At 36.5% G+C, this 16,327-nt stretch overlaps 1 protein-coding gene across 1 annotated transcript in view; it reads right to left on the bottom strand.

Annotated features, from left to right (window-relative positions):
- Window positions 1-611: 611 nt before the first annotated feature.
- The window catches only part of SEC63 (SEC63 homolog, protein translocation regulator), a 52,088-nt gene continuing 36,372 nt past the window's right edge, over window positions 612-16,327 (bottom strand). Inside the window, exons 12-21 of the mRNA XM_030944689.1 lie at window positions 13,834-13,988; window positions 12,007-12,154; window positions 10,150-10,232; window positions 8,510-8,569; window positions 8,127-8,285; window positions 7,134-7,292; window positions 6,217-6,318; window positions 2,265-2,363; window positions 1,312-1,416; window positions 612-755 (exon numbers count right to left, since the gene is read on the bottom strand). Of these exons, the coding sequence (XP_030800549.1) occupies window positions 612-755; window positions 1,312-1,416; window positions 2,265-2,363; window positions 6,217-6,318; window positions 7,134-7,292; window positions 8,127-8,285; window positions 8,510-8,569; window positions 10,150-10,232; window positions 12,007-12,154; window positions 13,834-13,988 (1,214 nt within the window). The remainder of the gene's footprint in view (window positions 756-1,311; window positions 1,417-2,264; window positions 2,364-6,216; window positions 6,319-7,133; window positions 7,293-8,126; window positions 8,286-8,509; window positions 8,570-10,149; window positions 10,233-12,006; window positions 12,155-13,833; window positions 13,989-16,327) is intronic.

Below are 16,327 nucleotides of genomic sequence, written 5' to 3'. Positions count from 1 at the left end.
AAGCAGCCCTCTGGAATATATGGAATGTGGCAATGGATATGATGCCAATTTGTAATGATCAAGTTAAGTAAAACAGATTCTTAAAGCTATGAATGATGTGAGCAGTATCTCAGCAAAATAGTTAATGAATACCACAGAACCAATCGAGTTTGAAAGTTGAGCAAATGTTGCTTCAATCAACAGATATTTGTAATGTCAAATATACCAAAACATTTTCTAAAATAAATTCCTAATGCAGAAAAATTGATTGAAAGTTTGCTCCTAGCTAACAGTACCTTTTATTTAAATTGGACCCTAAACTGATCAGACAATACATAGCCCACACTTTTGGACATTTATAATAAAAAAGCTTTTATTTTCAATTGAAACAAATGCACCATCCTGCACTTTGAAGGCTATGAGCCATAAGCATATTCCAAGGTGTATCAATGGCAACAGATTTGTTTCACCTCCACTGAGAAGTTACATAATGCACTCTTAATTGGTAAAGAAAATTTAAACTCAGCCTTCTCAAAGCTTCTGTACTGTGTTTCTTGGTTAATTGTACAAGTTCCACAGCCAGACCAAGAGCTTGCACTGTGTGCAGATATTGTAGTCAATCAATAGTATGTTTAATCGTCATCTTCCTCTTCTTCCTCTTCCTCCTCAAAACTGTCTTCAAAGCCCTCACTGTCTTCCTGGTCCTCATCACCTTCTATTGCTGTATCCCATTGTGGGTGATTTTCTGGCACTGGTTTTGCTTCGTGAACTTCCAGCTGTAATTGGATAAGGAAAGAGAAGAGAGGGGGAAAAAGGTTACAGACAATAACCAGCAATTTGGGAAAACACACAAATTCACACAACAAAACAAACAAGCAACCCAAAAAAGAACAGTTAAAAAAACCAACTAAATAACAAAACAAATCCCATCCCACTCCCCAAACCAAAACCGAGAACTACTTCCAGAAGTAAGGCATGCCAGATTTTTCCCATTAACTGAATGAATCTAGGACTAAGGAAGGGCAGGGAAATGGCATGGCAAACCTCAAGGTATAAAAAGCCACAGCCAACCATACTGCAGAAACTGAATAAACATTAGAAAACATGAATTAAAATACACATGCATGGGAAAGCATCTCAAATTTTAGTCCCATTTAATCCATCATAAAATTACCACTGCACATTAGGCAGAAACGATTTCTAAGTCCATCCTTCTGACTTGTTTTAGAATTAGGACAGGATGAATTCTTATTAACAGGACTTCTGGCGTTTTAATGACCATAAGAAGTAGCTTTCAATGTAACACAAGTATATAACAGAGTCAAACATCACCTTCAATGGTTTAATCTGGTCCAATCCCATATAAGAATCCGATCTTAAATAAACGGTGTACTGATAGTTTCCAGGCTTGCCTGGTGCTGGGAACTTCAGCTCTACCTACAAAAGAAATTTCATACCATGAAGTTCTTACTGCTTCCAAATGACACATTGAAACAAGTACCTGAGTCCTCCAATGAACAATGAATACCACTACAGAATAAAAGAAAGTTTTAGTTTCTTGCTAGGGACACTTCTTTGAATATCTCTATGTAATAAAATACCTGCAGAAAAGAGCAACAATATCCAAACACAATACCTGCCATGAAAGCTGAAAAATCATTGAGTCACTCAATCAGTGATTTTTTTCTGAATTAGGCTAAGTAACTACATTAAGTACACAATTTTACCCTGCTAAGCCTCAAAAACCCAAACAGGTTAAAATATTTAGTCTGCTGAAAGTTTTATCTTAACTCTGCTGTTATTTGAAATTGAATGTAACATCTAATTTGGAAGAACAAACACATCAGGTCTTCATTTTTCAGAAAAGTGGCACGAAGAACACTGCCAAAGGTTACAGGTTCAGCAAAGTTTATATGAGCCAAAGCTAATTAATTTGTCACAGTCTCTGCTGTACAGAAAGAGAACACTTAATGTTTCTAACAATTTGAATAAATTTAGGAATTTCACTTTGTATGAATACTGCTTTTCATGATCTTTTGATATCAAGAAAAAACTTAACCAAACATATTCCAGAAGAAACTTCAAAGTTGTCTTAAATTACTTTTTCTTTCTCCACTATCAATTTTCTTAGTTAAAAGGCACTTTTCTCTTTTTATCAAGAAATTTGGTTTCCATCTTAAGAGGTAAGTATTAAAAAAATTAAAATCTACATGTATTTGCATACCAGAGACACTTCAACAGAGTTTTGTAATACCCCAGAAAGAAAAACTCTCCAAGTACTTTACCTCTTCTTTATCTTTTAGTGTACAAACGTGGTATGGCATACATATTAACATCTGCTCCTTCCGATCTGCAATATACAGCCACCACCATTCTTGTTTTTCCTTTCATAAAAGGGGAAAAAAAACCAACAGTAAAAAACCACCAGCATTTAAGAAGCCATAGAACAAGATGCCTCTACACTTTTTAACAGTCAATTAGGATTCACTGGTCTTTGTAATACAGACAAAGGAAAGTTTGTGTCTGGTGGCTTTTTTAAACTTTTGGATGTGCATGAATAAAACACATGGTGTACACTGCACACTGAAAGCAAACAAGACAAGTAAGTGCTGGTCTCCAAAGGCTTCATTCCATGTATTCAACTTCAGCTACCATGTGGGACATGGAACCACCCCGAAGAATTGTGTCCACTGAGGATTTACAAGCAACTTCATGCAATATAAAACAACATTAGGTCCTTCAACAGAAATCCAACCTGGATAAAAAGCTGAGCATTTAAAGCAAGGAAAGTGTAAAAACAGATAAAGAACTCTTCACAGAAAAGTCTTTTTTCAGGCAAGTGTGCTCTGTCCCACTACTTCCCCCTCCAAAAAGTGAAATGACATTTGAACACACTGAGATTTCACTTCAAGGAAATTACTCAGTACCAATCAACTGATTGGTACTGATGTATATTTGCAAAGGATGCCCAATAACTGCTCCCTATCACATACAGGCAACTTCTGAATTCCATACTTGGGAAGCAAAAGCTGCTAATATGTAGAATTTGAATAATTTTTGTCACTACCAGAGCAGTTAAAAGTTCAGTAGTTTTAGATTTTTTTTAACACTTCAGAAGCCAGTGTTTGGTGAGCTGAGATTTAAATCATGCATGTTGAAAAATGACAAAAGCCAAATTAACTCTTTTTGTTTTGAAGTGACTAATTGTTATACTAACTATCACAATCTCACTGAAAAGTTCAACCATTTATAACAGCAAGACACTCACACCAACAATTAAAAACACTGATTAGCACTCCTGAGTCCCAGAACAGAGAAATGTAAAATTAACTCAACATGTTAAATACCCATTTTGAACTGTACAAAAGCAAAAGCATCACAGTGAAGCATCAGCATTCCCTCATGTTCTTGGAACAGGCACAGAGAATAGGACAATATGCTATTCGTATGCTATTCGTATGCTATTTAATGCCAGAATGTGTAGAATTCTAAATCCTTCTTACAACTATTCCAAGTGCTTTTCTTTAGGAAAAACCATCCCATGTGATTACAAGGCATAAGTAATTTTATCTGTAAGTTTCAACAGTAAATATATTGTCAATCTTCTTGACAGCTGTAGCAAAGAAGACTCTTAGGCAGTCAAAGTGTTTATTTCCTAGCCAAGAGGCCTCTAGGAATAGAAGGATGAACAGTATAAATAGTACAGATGAACAAGAGCTACAAAAGCAAGATCCATTACAAAAATGGCTAATCCATTTTGGGCCTATGAGGACTGTGACCATAACAAAAAGGACCCACAGTTGTATCAATGTTATTTCTGATTTTACCAAAACATTGTGCTGACTTACTATACATTGTTCTTCAAAAAAAAATTTCCTTGCCATTAAGAGTGATGGAAAGAGACAAAGATCAAAATCATCAAATGGCTTTTCACAAAAACTAGTAACAATAGCAGCCAAGTGGGGGAAAAATACCAGTGCAAATGACAACTGTTGATGTAAAAGGACTCTATATTTTTTGGAAATTACAGTAGTGTTCCTGACCCTGAAGTGCCATCACTTTTTTACAGAAAGGACAATTGTGCAGGACTGTGATTTTCCTCTTGCTTATTGGGTGGAATTTAAAGTTTATGCCTGTGAGAATCTGGCAAACTAACAGGCAAGTGGGCAAAACACCCTTTAACAGATGGGTGCAAGGTTTCGCATGCCAGGGAACCAGTATGTTCATGAAATTGGAACACCAAGGCCAGTTTCTACCTAAAAAATGTGAAAACTACAATCTGTGCAGTTTCTGGACCCTGGATGCAGGAGCAGAAGATAATTCTTTAGGAACCTGCATAGATTAAAGATACATCTCTGGCAGAGTAATCAACTGCCCCAAAACTTGGATGAAACAGCATTAAGGCTGCCTCCTGAGAACAAGTATTATTATGCTCAGCTACTACTCAAACACCTTTAAAATCTGGAACACAGCATTTTATCTCTAATTTTTTATCTCTGAACTGGCCATGACCACAGTACAAATAATACTCTAAATAACAGATGAGGAAAAAAACCAAACCAGACTATGATGGTTTTTGTTCTTCAGATGTTGCGGATCAACTCTATCTGAACCTGCTCCCACTGCAGCTACAGCACCAAGTACAGCGGCATTCAACTTTCATGAAATCAGTGAAGAGAAGTTGGAAAATTTACAACTGCAGTACCATGAGAGGATATGTATGCATCTTTTAAGTTCAAGCATTCAGATAAGCCCTACATTTCTTTTCAGCAGCAAGCTGTATTTAGGTTTTTTATCACAAAACCCATATGTAACTCAGTTACACACAGCTGAAGCTTATGCAGCTCTATACAGAATAAGTATAAGCAAAGTCTCTGAAAGGACCCTCACTTCAGTAAAAGAGAAATACAAATATTCAGCATCCCTGAGGCACTCGGCATGGCACTTACTCTCTGTGAGCTTCAACTGATGACCAAAGCCAGCTACCTTCACAGCAAGGAGGTATTAAGACTCTGCAGCACATCTGACATGATCTAAGGCAATCAGAAGAGGAGAATGCCAGCACACCTTTTTACACTATGCTGGTGACTGGTGAAAGGTGTACTGAGAGATGGGAGTGCACCCAACTGTCAGGAAAATACACCTTCAAGTCCAGCCATTACAAAACTAGATGTCAGCTAAGGCCTTCAGAAGACAATTTATTTGCCTTATTGGAGATAGCACAACAACAGAGAAGAGATCCTTGATTAGTTCCTTAGTCAGACTGCAAGGAAGGAAAGGAGCTGATTAGCCATTTCTTGAACCACTGTCCAAGAAAGAAAATGTGGCCAAATACTGTTCCCTCCTGGTTCCAATCAGGTCATCCCAAGGACCTAACTTATCTGTTCAGAACACAAACCCTCCATTTGGAAAAATCCCCTCTTTTTCAAGGTTCCACTGACGTTAAGGGCTAATCAAGACAAATGAGTGGCTAGCTGTTAGTGCAAGTAACAACTGATATATCAGGTAATACTTTCAACACCAAAGGCTGCTGTAAAGACACCTCAGCCTATATTGAGTCACCACTCTCAAATATATCATCTCCTCTGACACTCCTCCAGAGTAGAACTTGTACTTTTGAACTCTATAGAAAAGACTGTTCTACAGTTGGCTTCTGCCACTTCCACACTACACTGTGGTGAAAAGAGACAGCTTTGCCAAGCAACCCCAACTTCATAGTTGCACACTGGGCTGCCACCACATTGCTGCATTGAGACTTGAAGTCAACCAGTAAGCCAAAACTATCGGCTGATCCAAAACACCCCCAAACTCTCCGGTGATTACTCAGAACATAGGAGGGGTCAGAACCTCTCCCAGTCACAGGCACTTGCTGTTAGATAGTCACATCTCACAGCAGCCATTTGAGAAAAATATATTTCATGGGTGCACTGGCACTGTGCCAGGGCTAACCCGTGACAGATGTAGAGTTAAAAACACCCAAATATTTCACCTTAAGTTTTTTTAAGTTGCAAGTCTCTGGGAATTGAGTAGAAAGAATAATGAAGAAAAAGGTTTTAGAAAAGTATCTGGAAGTGTTTAATTTTGTAAGTTAAGACTTTATAAAATTAATACTAATTTTTTCCAGGCATTAAGCTTTCTTAAAAGCCCAATATTGACAGTAAAAAATATAAATAGATCAATTAATTTATATTATTATTAATTTTCATGTTTCACAACTGTAATGTTTTTATTACTGACCTCAGGAAAAAAAAGACTGTAAACAGGATGTGTTATCTTTGACTTCGTTTCAAGAAGGGCTCGCTCCTTTCTCTGTATACTTTGCTGTAATTCTTGCCACTCCTGTCAAAGATAAGGTTAAAGAATTACTGTGCACTAACCATCTTTTGCATTAAAAAGACAGAAAACGGTCCATGAAAATGGTACATGTGACTAGTTCTTGTGCAGTACTAAACATTATAAAGAGAAAAGGCAGATCTGTGGGGTTTGCACACATTCTTCAAAACTCAATTTTACAACACTACCTCTAAACACTCTCTAGCTCAGCCATAGGAGTCTTAATTACAAGTTTGATGATTCCTTTCCCATGAGAAGCCTAATCTCACCCTGTACAGGTCTTTCAGCTGTCACTCAAGTCTTTTATCCAAGACTTGTGGTACAGAAATCATCTACCACCACAATGTTTCACTCTCTGTTACACTATTACAGTTTCAGACACATAACTTGACAGTTACTAGAGTTTAGTAAGCACCTGTACAAGTTTGTTCAACTACTGCATGGTTAGTATGCACTGTGCAGCATGCAACAGCCACTGCCTATGAAGAACACATTTCAAAGAAGAGACTTTAAGTCACAAATCTGCAGCAGATAGTAATCAAATCAAGCTGAAAGAAATATTTTTTCTCCTGAAATTTAGCCATTTTCTCATGTCATTTCTAAGTTTTCTGACCATGCTGAAAAGGCTCTCTGCTACTCAGTCTGGAACAAACTTGCAATGACAAAGCTCTTGTACCAGAATGAGGTCTGAAAACCTCTGGAGAACCAGTATTACTCCTTCATCCTAGTGTTGACTAGCCTGAGGGGATGCTAGAGGATTAAAATGCACTTTCTCTCAACCCCAGAGGCAACATTACTCTTCAAGAAAAAGTAAGGCTTACAGCTTCATCATCTTTGTTTTGCTTCTCATCTTGTTCTCTGTCAGAGTCTCTGTCACTTCCATCATCTTTTTCACTTTGAGAGTCCCTGTTTGTTTCTTCTTCTTCAGATTCACTTCCTTTATCAGAGACCTCCTCCTCCTCTTCCTTTGCAACGACTTCCTAATGGGAAAGAAAAACAAACACCCAAGACCTCTAACTTGGTTTGTCTGCATTACTGTAGAGTACAGAATTCAGAGCGCCTGCCTTAAGGTTGGGCTGCACGAGCTACACTCTTCTTGTGTCACAGAGTTATGTCTACAGTGAACATTAATCCTTTCCACCTCATTCACTAAGAGGAGGACAGAAGTCATTTTCCTTCTCCATATGGTTCTCCCATATCTGCAAGTGTTCAAGGCCAGACTGGGTGGGGCCCTGGGCAAACTCATCTAGTGGGTGGCACCCCTGCCCACAGCAGAGGGATTGGAACTAAAGGCTCTTTAAGCCAAATGATCTTTCAACCCAAAACATTCTATGACTCTGGGACTGTATTTCATAAAGTCTTAAGAAAATTACAGAGAACTTAAAAAAGTACCTACAACATAGCCCATGAGGTGGAGAAAACACCATGCAGTGCAAGCATAAAGTTACTAAAGCTACTTAATTTACCAGAACAAAGTCTCATTTCAGTTTTCATCTTTAAAGAAAAAGTATAAGTTACAGAACAATTCACCTCCAAGAAGGCAGCATAACAAGAACAAATAGTAAGAAGAGACTATGAAGGCACATTTTTAAAATATTTGAGCAGAACTTTCAGCGGCCACTGCAAACATTACCATGGTGGTTTCCTGATTACTACACTAGTAATTGTTAAATGTAGAGAAAACAAATGCTGTTTTAGAAGACACACTTCACAAAAGCATAAACTGAAAAGGAAGAGACAGATACAAAACTCTTCATCAGATTACAAGTGATAAACTGAATAAAATTATAAATATCATTGAATCTATGAGGTACCCCATTAGCTTGTTTTTGCTTCTGCTGTTTCTGTGGTGGCAATGAAGGTGGCACAGGTTTCTTTTTCACTGGCTTCTTTTTCTTTGATTTTGAAGCTTTCTTGGTTCCTTTATTCTTTTGTTGCCATCCTTTGCTCTTAGATTTGCTGGCATCTCCTTGCTGCAGGAAAGCAGTATTAAAATATTTATTCTGTTCATAAAATTTCAGTCATTCAACTGTACTTTAAGCATTTTAAGCTGAGAACCAAAATTACAAAGCACAGTTCAAAGGACACTTCAGTAGGCATTTCTGGAAAAAATGCTTGAGAACTGCACAATTAGCAATTCAAGATCTGAAAGAAAGTTCTCTTTAATTAGCAAAAGGAACATTTACTTTTCACTTACCCCATCTTCTGCTGGTTGCTCTTCTGCTGCACATATAGACTGCTCCTTTTCAAACACTTCCTGGTTAGAGAAAAATGTGAAAACTACTAATGCCTCTCTGTCTCAGGAGCAAATTATTATTTCATATTTGAACTTAAACTAAATCACCTTAATCAGGTCTGAATATTTTACTCATGGCAAATTCTTTTATCAGTGACAGACACAACAGGGGATTAACAGATCAAAATTAAACACTAGTTCAAACATTTGGTCTCAGATTTTTCCATCACTTGTATCATAAAGAAATTTAATAGCAACATGTCATCTTGTTCCAAAGAATCTACTTGTTTTATAAAGCACAGAAATCCTAGATCACAAAAGCAAGCAGTAGTAAAATGCTAATTCTGCTCCAGTTGTCAGAGCATTAAAAACTTTAACAGCTGCTCTGCTACTCAGGGACACAGAACAACAAATCAAACCAGAAATGTGAAATATTAAGACACAACACAATGTTAGTATACTGTAGACTGAGACACCTCTCTGTAAATGGATTTTTTAATGGCATTTCTTTCTTCAAAATATACTATATGCCATTAAAAAAAACCCCATCCATACAAAATAGCCACAAGGAGCTGTTGTATATAAAGATGGCAAATAGGAAATACCACCACAAAACAAATGCATCATACAAAAGGCTAGCTCTTGTTTTACAGTCATGTGTTTCTATGCCTAGTGGAGGTCACACAGGAAACATGTTAAATGAATTTTCTATATGCTATTAGACATTTTAGTTTCCAAGCACAGTTCAATATCTTCATAATTTTCAGTTTCCTTTGCCATTTCCTTTTTGCAATTCCAGCAGAGTGATACAGCTTTTACTTTCTACCTACAGCATAAGCACATGGATCTCATAAATACAGACTTTCTGCTGAACTGGCTTCAATAGTCTGATCTCACCTGCGATACTCAGGCTTGTGTAACTTAGAGGTGTAACTCAGACCTTCTGTTTACTTAGACAATTATGTCATTAGTACAGATGCAAAAACTGACATTGTAGTCTTTGACGTGTCAAAGTTTGCTTACGTTCTGTGTATTAAAGTTTTTTGTTCAAAGAAAGCCATTAACGCATTTTAAGCTTGAAAATAGGCACAAGTCAGAAGTTTAACTGCTAGAGTACAGTTGTTTTGGTTATGCCACACTGTTCATGTGACACTGGTGTACCTCCTTTATATTAAGTTATGCATATCCTGCATTCTGCTGGACTGTGTTTCTTCCTAAAACACTCAAGAGATTTGTAACATTGTGAGTCCACATAAAGCAAAATCAAACACTGTCCTGAGGACTTGAGTGAATATTTTATTTTAGTTCAAGAACCAAGTTTCTGAATGTCTCTTTTCCTGTTGTTTACAAACCTCAGAGCAGTATCAGTTGCCGTATTCTTTTACCGTTCCCTAGACAACTGCAATGGGTCAGACTGAACTTTGATTTTATTCCAGGAAAACTTTCTTATTCAGAAACAAGATCATAAGGACAGATTAAGAGCACAAGTTCTCAATTTCAAATCTTAACCTCACAGTTATGTTTACAAAACAACCAGAAATGCCTTTTTACTAGTGTACACCCACAGCTACCGTGAAAGGACAAGTATTCTTAATACTTACGGCCATGGTCTGCCTTGTTAGTGTGACCAGAACAGTGACAAGAGAGCCTACTGTGATGTTGTTGCTGTCTTCATCATCCAAAACTAGTTCAAAAAGAAAAACAACACATCCATTAGACTTCCTTAAAGCCTTTTTCTTTATTAAACATTGCTTCTGCTACTTCTAAATGTAAGCATTCAAATTCCAGAATTTTTAACAAAAAATATCTTGAAAGCATCATTTAATAAGTCTCTTACAACTTCAACTATGCTATCAGAATGAGAGCTGGTAATTCAGCAACCTATAGAACTGCAACAATGAGTTTGAAATTTTAATTGCATGAAAGTTGGAAAATGCAAAGTTATGGCTGCTGTGGGAACCATAACCCTGTAATATTGCACATTATATATTAAAGCATAAAACTTCAGAAACATGAAATATCACACATGACCAGAGGGACCCTGTTATATTTGTTCTGGGAATCATAATTTTCATTTTCCTGACTTTCATATTATTAACAACTCAATTTCAATGCCACATTAACAATCATGCATTTAATTATTTTTTAAGGAGAAGGCAAAGGAAAATAAAAGAACAGCAATGATTAGTTTAACTGAAACATCAAACAAACCCCACAGGGGAGGCACTGAGGAGTTTATACCTCCAACCTATAAAATGGAAAACGTCTCATGTAGGAGAGGAATAGAGTTTTATTCCAGTGTAGACATTTTATTTATTCCCCTCTAGTCCCTCCTTGTGAAAGCACTTTTACTATTCACTTGTCTTAAATATATATTTTATATAACGGCAATACTGAGCTAAACAGAAAAGCATCTGCATGGTTTAATCCTTCACACCACACTTGAGTGCAGCTGTGTGACAAATGAAGGATATGCAGGCAGGAAAACATTGGTCAAAATACAGGGAGGTACTTCAAGATTGAATTTTAAGCAGATTAACAAGATTGTATACAATCCTAAACTACAATAACATACAATTTTCTGTTTATTTGCTTAAAAAAAACCCAACAAAACAACAACAAGTAACATTCAAAAACACCAAAATTAGCAGACATTTGCTTCCTTAACAGATATTTCTTCGAACATTACATTTGCTTCTCACAGGGGACTACACATAAGCCAAATTACAATCAGGCTCCCCAAACAAAGCATATCACATTTTGAATGCAATCACTGCTATCACAATGAAAATATAAACCAGAAACAAGAATTAGAACAGACTTTCAAATATCACACATTTACTGTCACTAATCTTCTACAAAGAAAAGGAGACTACAGAACCAATTCAGGTCCCCCTGCAAAGCTAACAGCAATTGCTTACAATATACCAAATCTTCAAAGAGGGAGAGTGTTATATATTCACTGAAATAGTGCACACAAAATGTAGCTAAGCATAGCTTGGACAAATTCTGCCAGATATAAAAACTACACCAGGATTATCACAAAGGAACCCCAGAGGAACCTCACAAATGTTGAGGAAAGGAACCTGTATGCTGCAGAAAGCTAAGCATAAATTCTGGAATAAGTGTAACTGTTTAAGATAGCTAATAAAATTGGTATTTCAACCAAAATTCCACATCACTCATGAAATATTAAAACTGAAAGACAAAACTTCAGCTAAGCTCCTGTATGAGAAACTACTGCTGGCTTGGGAATACATGGAATGTTTCAATGTATTTTATCTCCTCAGACTGTAACTCCCAGGTACAAGAACCCACCCCTCCAAAGAAGTATGTAATTTCCTGGTCACATAGATAACAGTGAGTTGTGTTTCAGCATTCCCCAAAAGCTTACTGCCAGCAGACTATCAAAATACCAGACGATTGACACACACAGAACAAAAGGACCTCCCACTCACCCTGGGGTTTTATATCCATAGTGACATATGGAAAGCTGCCAAGGACAGCCATAACTTCTTCATATTTCTTATCTTCTAGAAAGTGCAGTAAATTGCGACGATCTGAGCCTTTCAAACTCACCAAATCCTGAATGCTTTTGATTTTATACTGAAAAAAAGAAGAAAGGAAGTCCCATGGTAGCACAGAACACAGTCCACAAATCAGCTCTTCATAATACATCGCTGTACCCACATTACTAATACATACACACCATTACATTTGTTCTTATAAAAAACCCTACACTTTGGAAACTTGCAAGCATATGCTTTGAGAAACAATAAACCAAAGAGGTTGCACTCAAAACCTACTAAACACAACTGGTGTGTTCCTTACTATGTCACCCCTTAGACATGGTTCTTTATAGTTTCTTATAAAATTGTTACTTCAGCCAGGTTTTTCAGAAAGTTGAGCTAAGAAATCTTACTAATAGGGGTTTTTATTTAGATAGAATATCTCAGTGCTTTCAGATTTACATTAGCAGAAAAAAACACGTACAAGTTTAGGGGTTTTTTTGTACTGAACTGCCAAAAAATCTAAATCCACTCCTTCTAAGATTTGCAGAGCAGAGCTAAAAGGACAAAACAAATTATAGCCTCACCATTATAAATGCATGTACTTTATTAAAAATGATTTCATGTATCCAGGTAAACTGATCATACTGCCAATCTAGAGCACTGTATTTTTGAAGAACTCAATGCATGTGATCCTGTGAAACTAGCCTAAAAAAACAGGTTTTTCCCCCTCTTTCACAGCATAACATAGCTAAATTATTTGTTTTTCACTTAGCTACAATGCACATGTCAAAAAATACATCTAAAATTGCTTATTTCCTCATCTGTTCCCTGTAGTTCAAGACTGGATTTAAAAAGTAAGTCTTTAAAGATACCTGTAAGAGAATATTTTACTTTATACAAAGGATATGACAACTTGAACATTTCATGAACAAGCATCTTCAGAGAGGATTAAAAAAATGCAATACCTAAGAATTCTTAGTCTTGACACTAACACAGAAGCATTTAAACACCCCCTAAGGCAGTAGTTAGAGTGAAACAAAAATTCCATCAGATAAAAATAATATTTTCAAGATTCATCCAAATTAACCACTGTAATAAAACTATCAGAAAAGTCAACAGCTTCTAGTAGAAGCAAAGGGCTGATTCTAACTGTTCCTGGCATTTCCAGAAGATACACTAGACTCAAGCAGGTTGAAATGCAGAGACACTTGGTGAAACAGAGTGAAGAAACACACGCACGTATTCAGACAAGACTATTCTTTTTCATCCTTAGTTCTACAGATCCCAACACTTACCCAACTACAGTTACATAGCAAAAGCTTTATGAGACACACTCTTTCACACAAAGGATCACAAAACCTGAAATGCCTCCCACAGTAACTGATTTTTTTGTTTTATGAACTCCTTTGTGTAAGCTTCCAAATATATTTTCTATCAAAGTACATTAAGAACAATGTCAAGCCAAACAAGTCCCCCCCTAACCCATCCCCAGAAAAAAAACTCCCAGTAAGATATTCCAGACACATTCTGGAAGAATATTAAATAGATATTAACAGATCTCTGATCCTAATTCCCACCTCCTAACTGAGATGGACTTTTAAAAAACCAAAAGCAGACAGAACATCTAGGAAGTATTGCACTGAGTTCCTTAAAAATAAATCTATTTTTATTCTCTTAGTTAATTCATGACCTTGCTTCCTTAGCTGCAAATAGGTTAAAGAAGTAGCATATAGCATTTTAAGAGGTTACCAAGTATCATTTGTATTTTTGTACCTTTTTATGATTGGAAACTCTTCTCAGATTGTCCTCTTCAATGTGAGGCAGCTGTAAAAGGGGAGACTTGAACTGCTGAAGTCCCTGGACTGTCATCTGGGAAAGCTTCATACAATTTTCCAAAGATCCCAAAGATGGAGCACGGAACTCCCTTTCTTGGGGAGAATGAAACAAACAACATAATTTTTAATTTTTTTTCCTTCTTATACTTTTCCAATGTATACTTGTAATACAGAAAACCTTATTTCCAGTCCACCAAGCAAAAGAAAGAGACATCTTAAAATGTTCAGTATAATTAACTAGGCAGACTTTTTGCTCTCACTCCAGCCACATAGACCAGCAGACATTTTCCTCCCTCTATTTAGGATGTCACAGCTGAACACTAACATGGTCTGAGGGAACAACTGCACAATGTATCTATGTAATTATTGTAGACAAAAATTTCACCAATTCAGTTTAAAAAAATGCAGCACCAAAACAAACATTTTATATTTGTATGTTTTATGCATGTGTGTGTATAACATGTTTAGTGTATCATTTATTATTATTTATCATTAAGCATTAATCTTTTACAATACATTATTTATAATATTTCCATCTTGAGAAATGAGCATATAGGTAGCAGCCTATCACATGCAAAAAGAAAACTATATTTACAGTTGAAGTTAAGCAGAGCATATTACATCATGTTAGAAGGCAGTAAGAAGAGCTGTAAAAATATCAAATGCGTGACTTATTTATAAATAAACTTATTGGTTAAAAAGGGTATCTATTTGACTTTTCTTATAGAAATTGCCTATAATTTTTTCATATTTTAATGTACAAAAAGACCTACACTCATAATTAAAATGATTATAAAGTAGACAAGGAGAAATAAGTCTTAGCCAGAACAGAGTAAAAGAAAAAAAAAAAAACAACCTACACTTAGCAATTATTAATCCTCATCACATCTGCAAAGAAATGAAAAAGCAAAGCAGACACAAACTGCAATAACTTTGTTTGACAACCATTCATTCATAAATAAAACTTCTCATAAACCCTGTTTAGAGGACTCATTTCAGACAACTTCTTATCTTGCTGCAGATTTCTAAGCAGCTATGAGGGCATAGTAACTGCACATGGTAGATTACTGTTCCCTCTGGTTCAGCTGCCCCTCTCCTCTTCAAATTGTCTCTTTCTTCACTAATTACACCTAGCTACAAATTATACCCAGCTAAAAATAGCATCAGCTATCAAATCAAATTCCATGGAGGGACGTGTGACAATTATATGCAATGCAAAGAGAAATATAACATAAAAATGGAACTAGACACACAGGTAACTAAGAAAGATGTAACTTTGACCTTGAAAAAAAAAAGTAGTAATGGAAAGATTAATGTTCCAACCAGGTAACACTACATTTTCTTTCCATCTTACACAGCTTCCACCTCCCCTGTAATTTTTTTGGCTGCTGCTGCCAAGGAAAGTCACAGGAATTTTTTTTTAAGTTAAAAAAACATACTGCAAACCAAGTCAATAAAAGAATCCTAAATAATTTCTGACAAACTGTCTTTTGCAGGAAATTCACCTAGAGCTTTGAGACCCCAGAACACTAGTCACAGTAGAAAATATTCTCTTTTTTAAAGGATTGACTCATCATCCAGATGACAGCAGAAAAATATTTCAAAGTTGGAAAGTATGATCCTGGTTTCCTGAAAAGAACACAGGTCTTTATATTCCCTGAGAGTGGACTTGAGGACAGCATAGCTTTTAACATCCCTCAAATTCCCCTACCATAAAATTAATGTCATTGCCATAAAATTTCACAGCTTCTGATTGTCAAATTGCACAATACAAGATGACCTTTAATGTAAGGTTATTAAATTGACCAAAAATAAAGAATCATAGAATAGTTTGTGTTGACCTCAAATATCATCTAGTTCCAACCCCTGCCTTGGGTTGGGACGCCTTCCACTCGACCAAGTTGTTCAAAGTCTCATCCAAACTAGCCTTGAACACTTCCAAGGATGGGGCATCCAAAACTTCTCTGCCTCCCCACCCTCACAAGCAAAGCGTTTCTCATCTAAAACCACCCTCTTTCACTTTAAACCCAACATATGACATTGAATAGTCAATCCCAAATGTAAATGCAAATTTTAGTTGCTTGGCAAGGACTGGCATACATCTGGGTCAAGCCACAACCTCTTCAATGCTCTGCAGCTTCCAACCTGAATTAAGGAATGTGCTTTGACTGGACAGCTGAACACATGCCTAACTTCTGCAGGCACTGGAGCACATCCCATGTTTTTGGCAGCAAACACCTCACTTAGCAAGGCAGCTATCTACTTATCATATTTAAGGATGATCTCAAGGAAGCCATGAAAATAATTTACACCTGCTGGTTCTCAGGTATCAGCTAAACAGCCCCAGAACAATGGATGCAAGCAATGGATGCCACAAAGCAAAGTGCCAAGCTTGAGAAGATTCATATCAAGTGTCTTTCTCCAAAAGACCT

The sequence above is a fragment of the Camarhynchus parvulus genome, chromosome 3 (genome assembly GCF_901933205.1).
Source record: "Camarhynchus parvulus chromosome 3, STF_HiC, whole genome shotgun sequence".
NCBI classification, from domain to species: Eukaryota; Metazoa; Chordata; class Aves; order Passeriformes; family Thraupidae; genus Camarhynchus; species Camarhynchus parvulus.
Note: the sequence above shows the minus strand (reverse complement) of the source record. Positions and strands in the feature narration are given on the sequence as shown.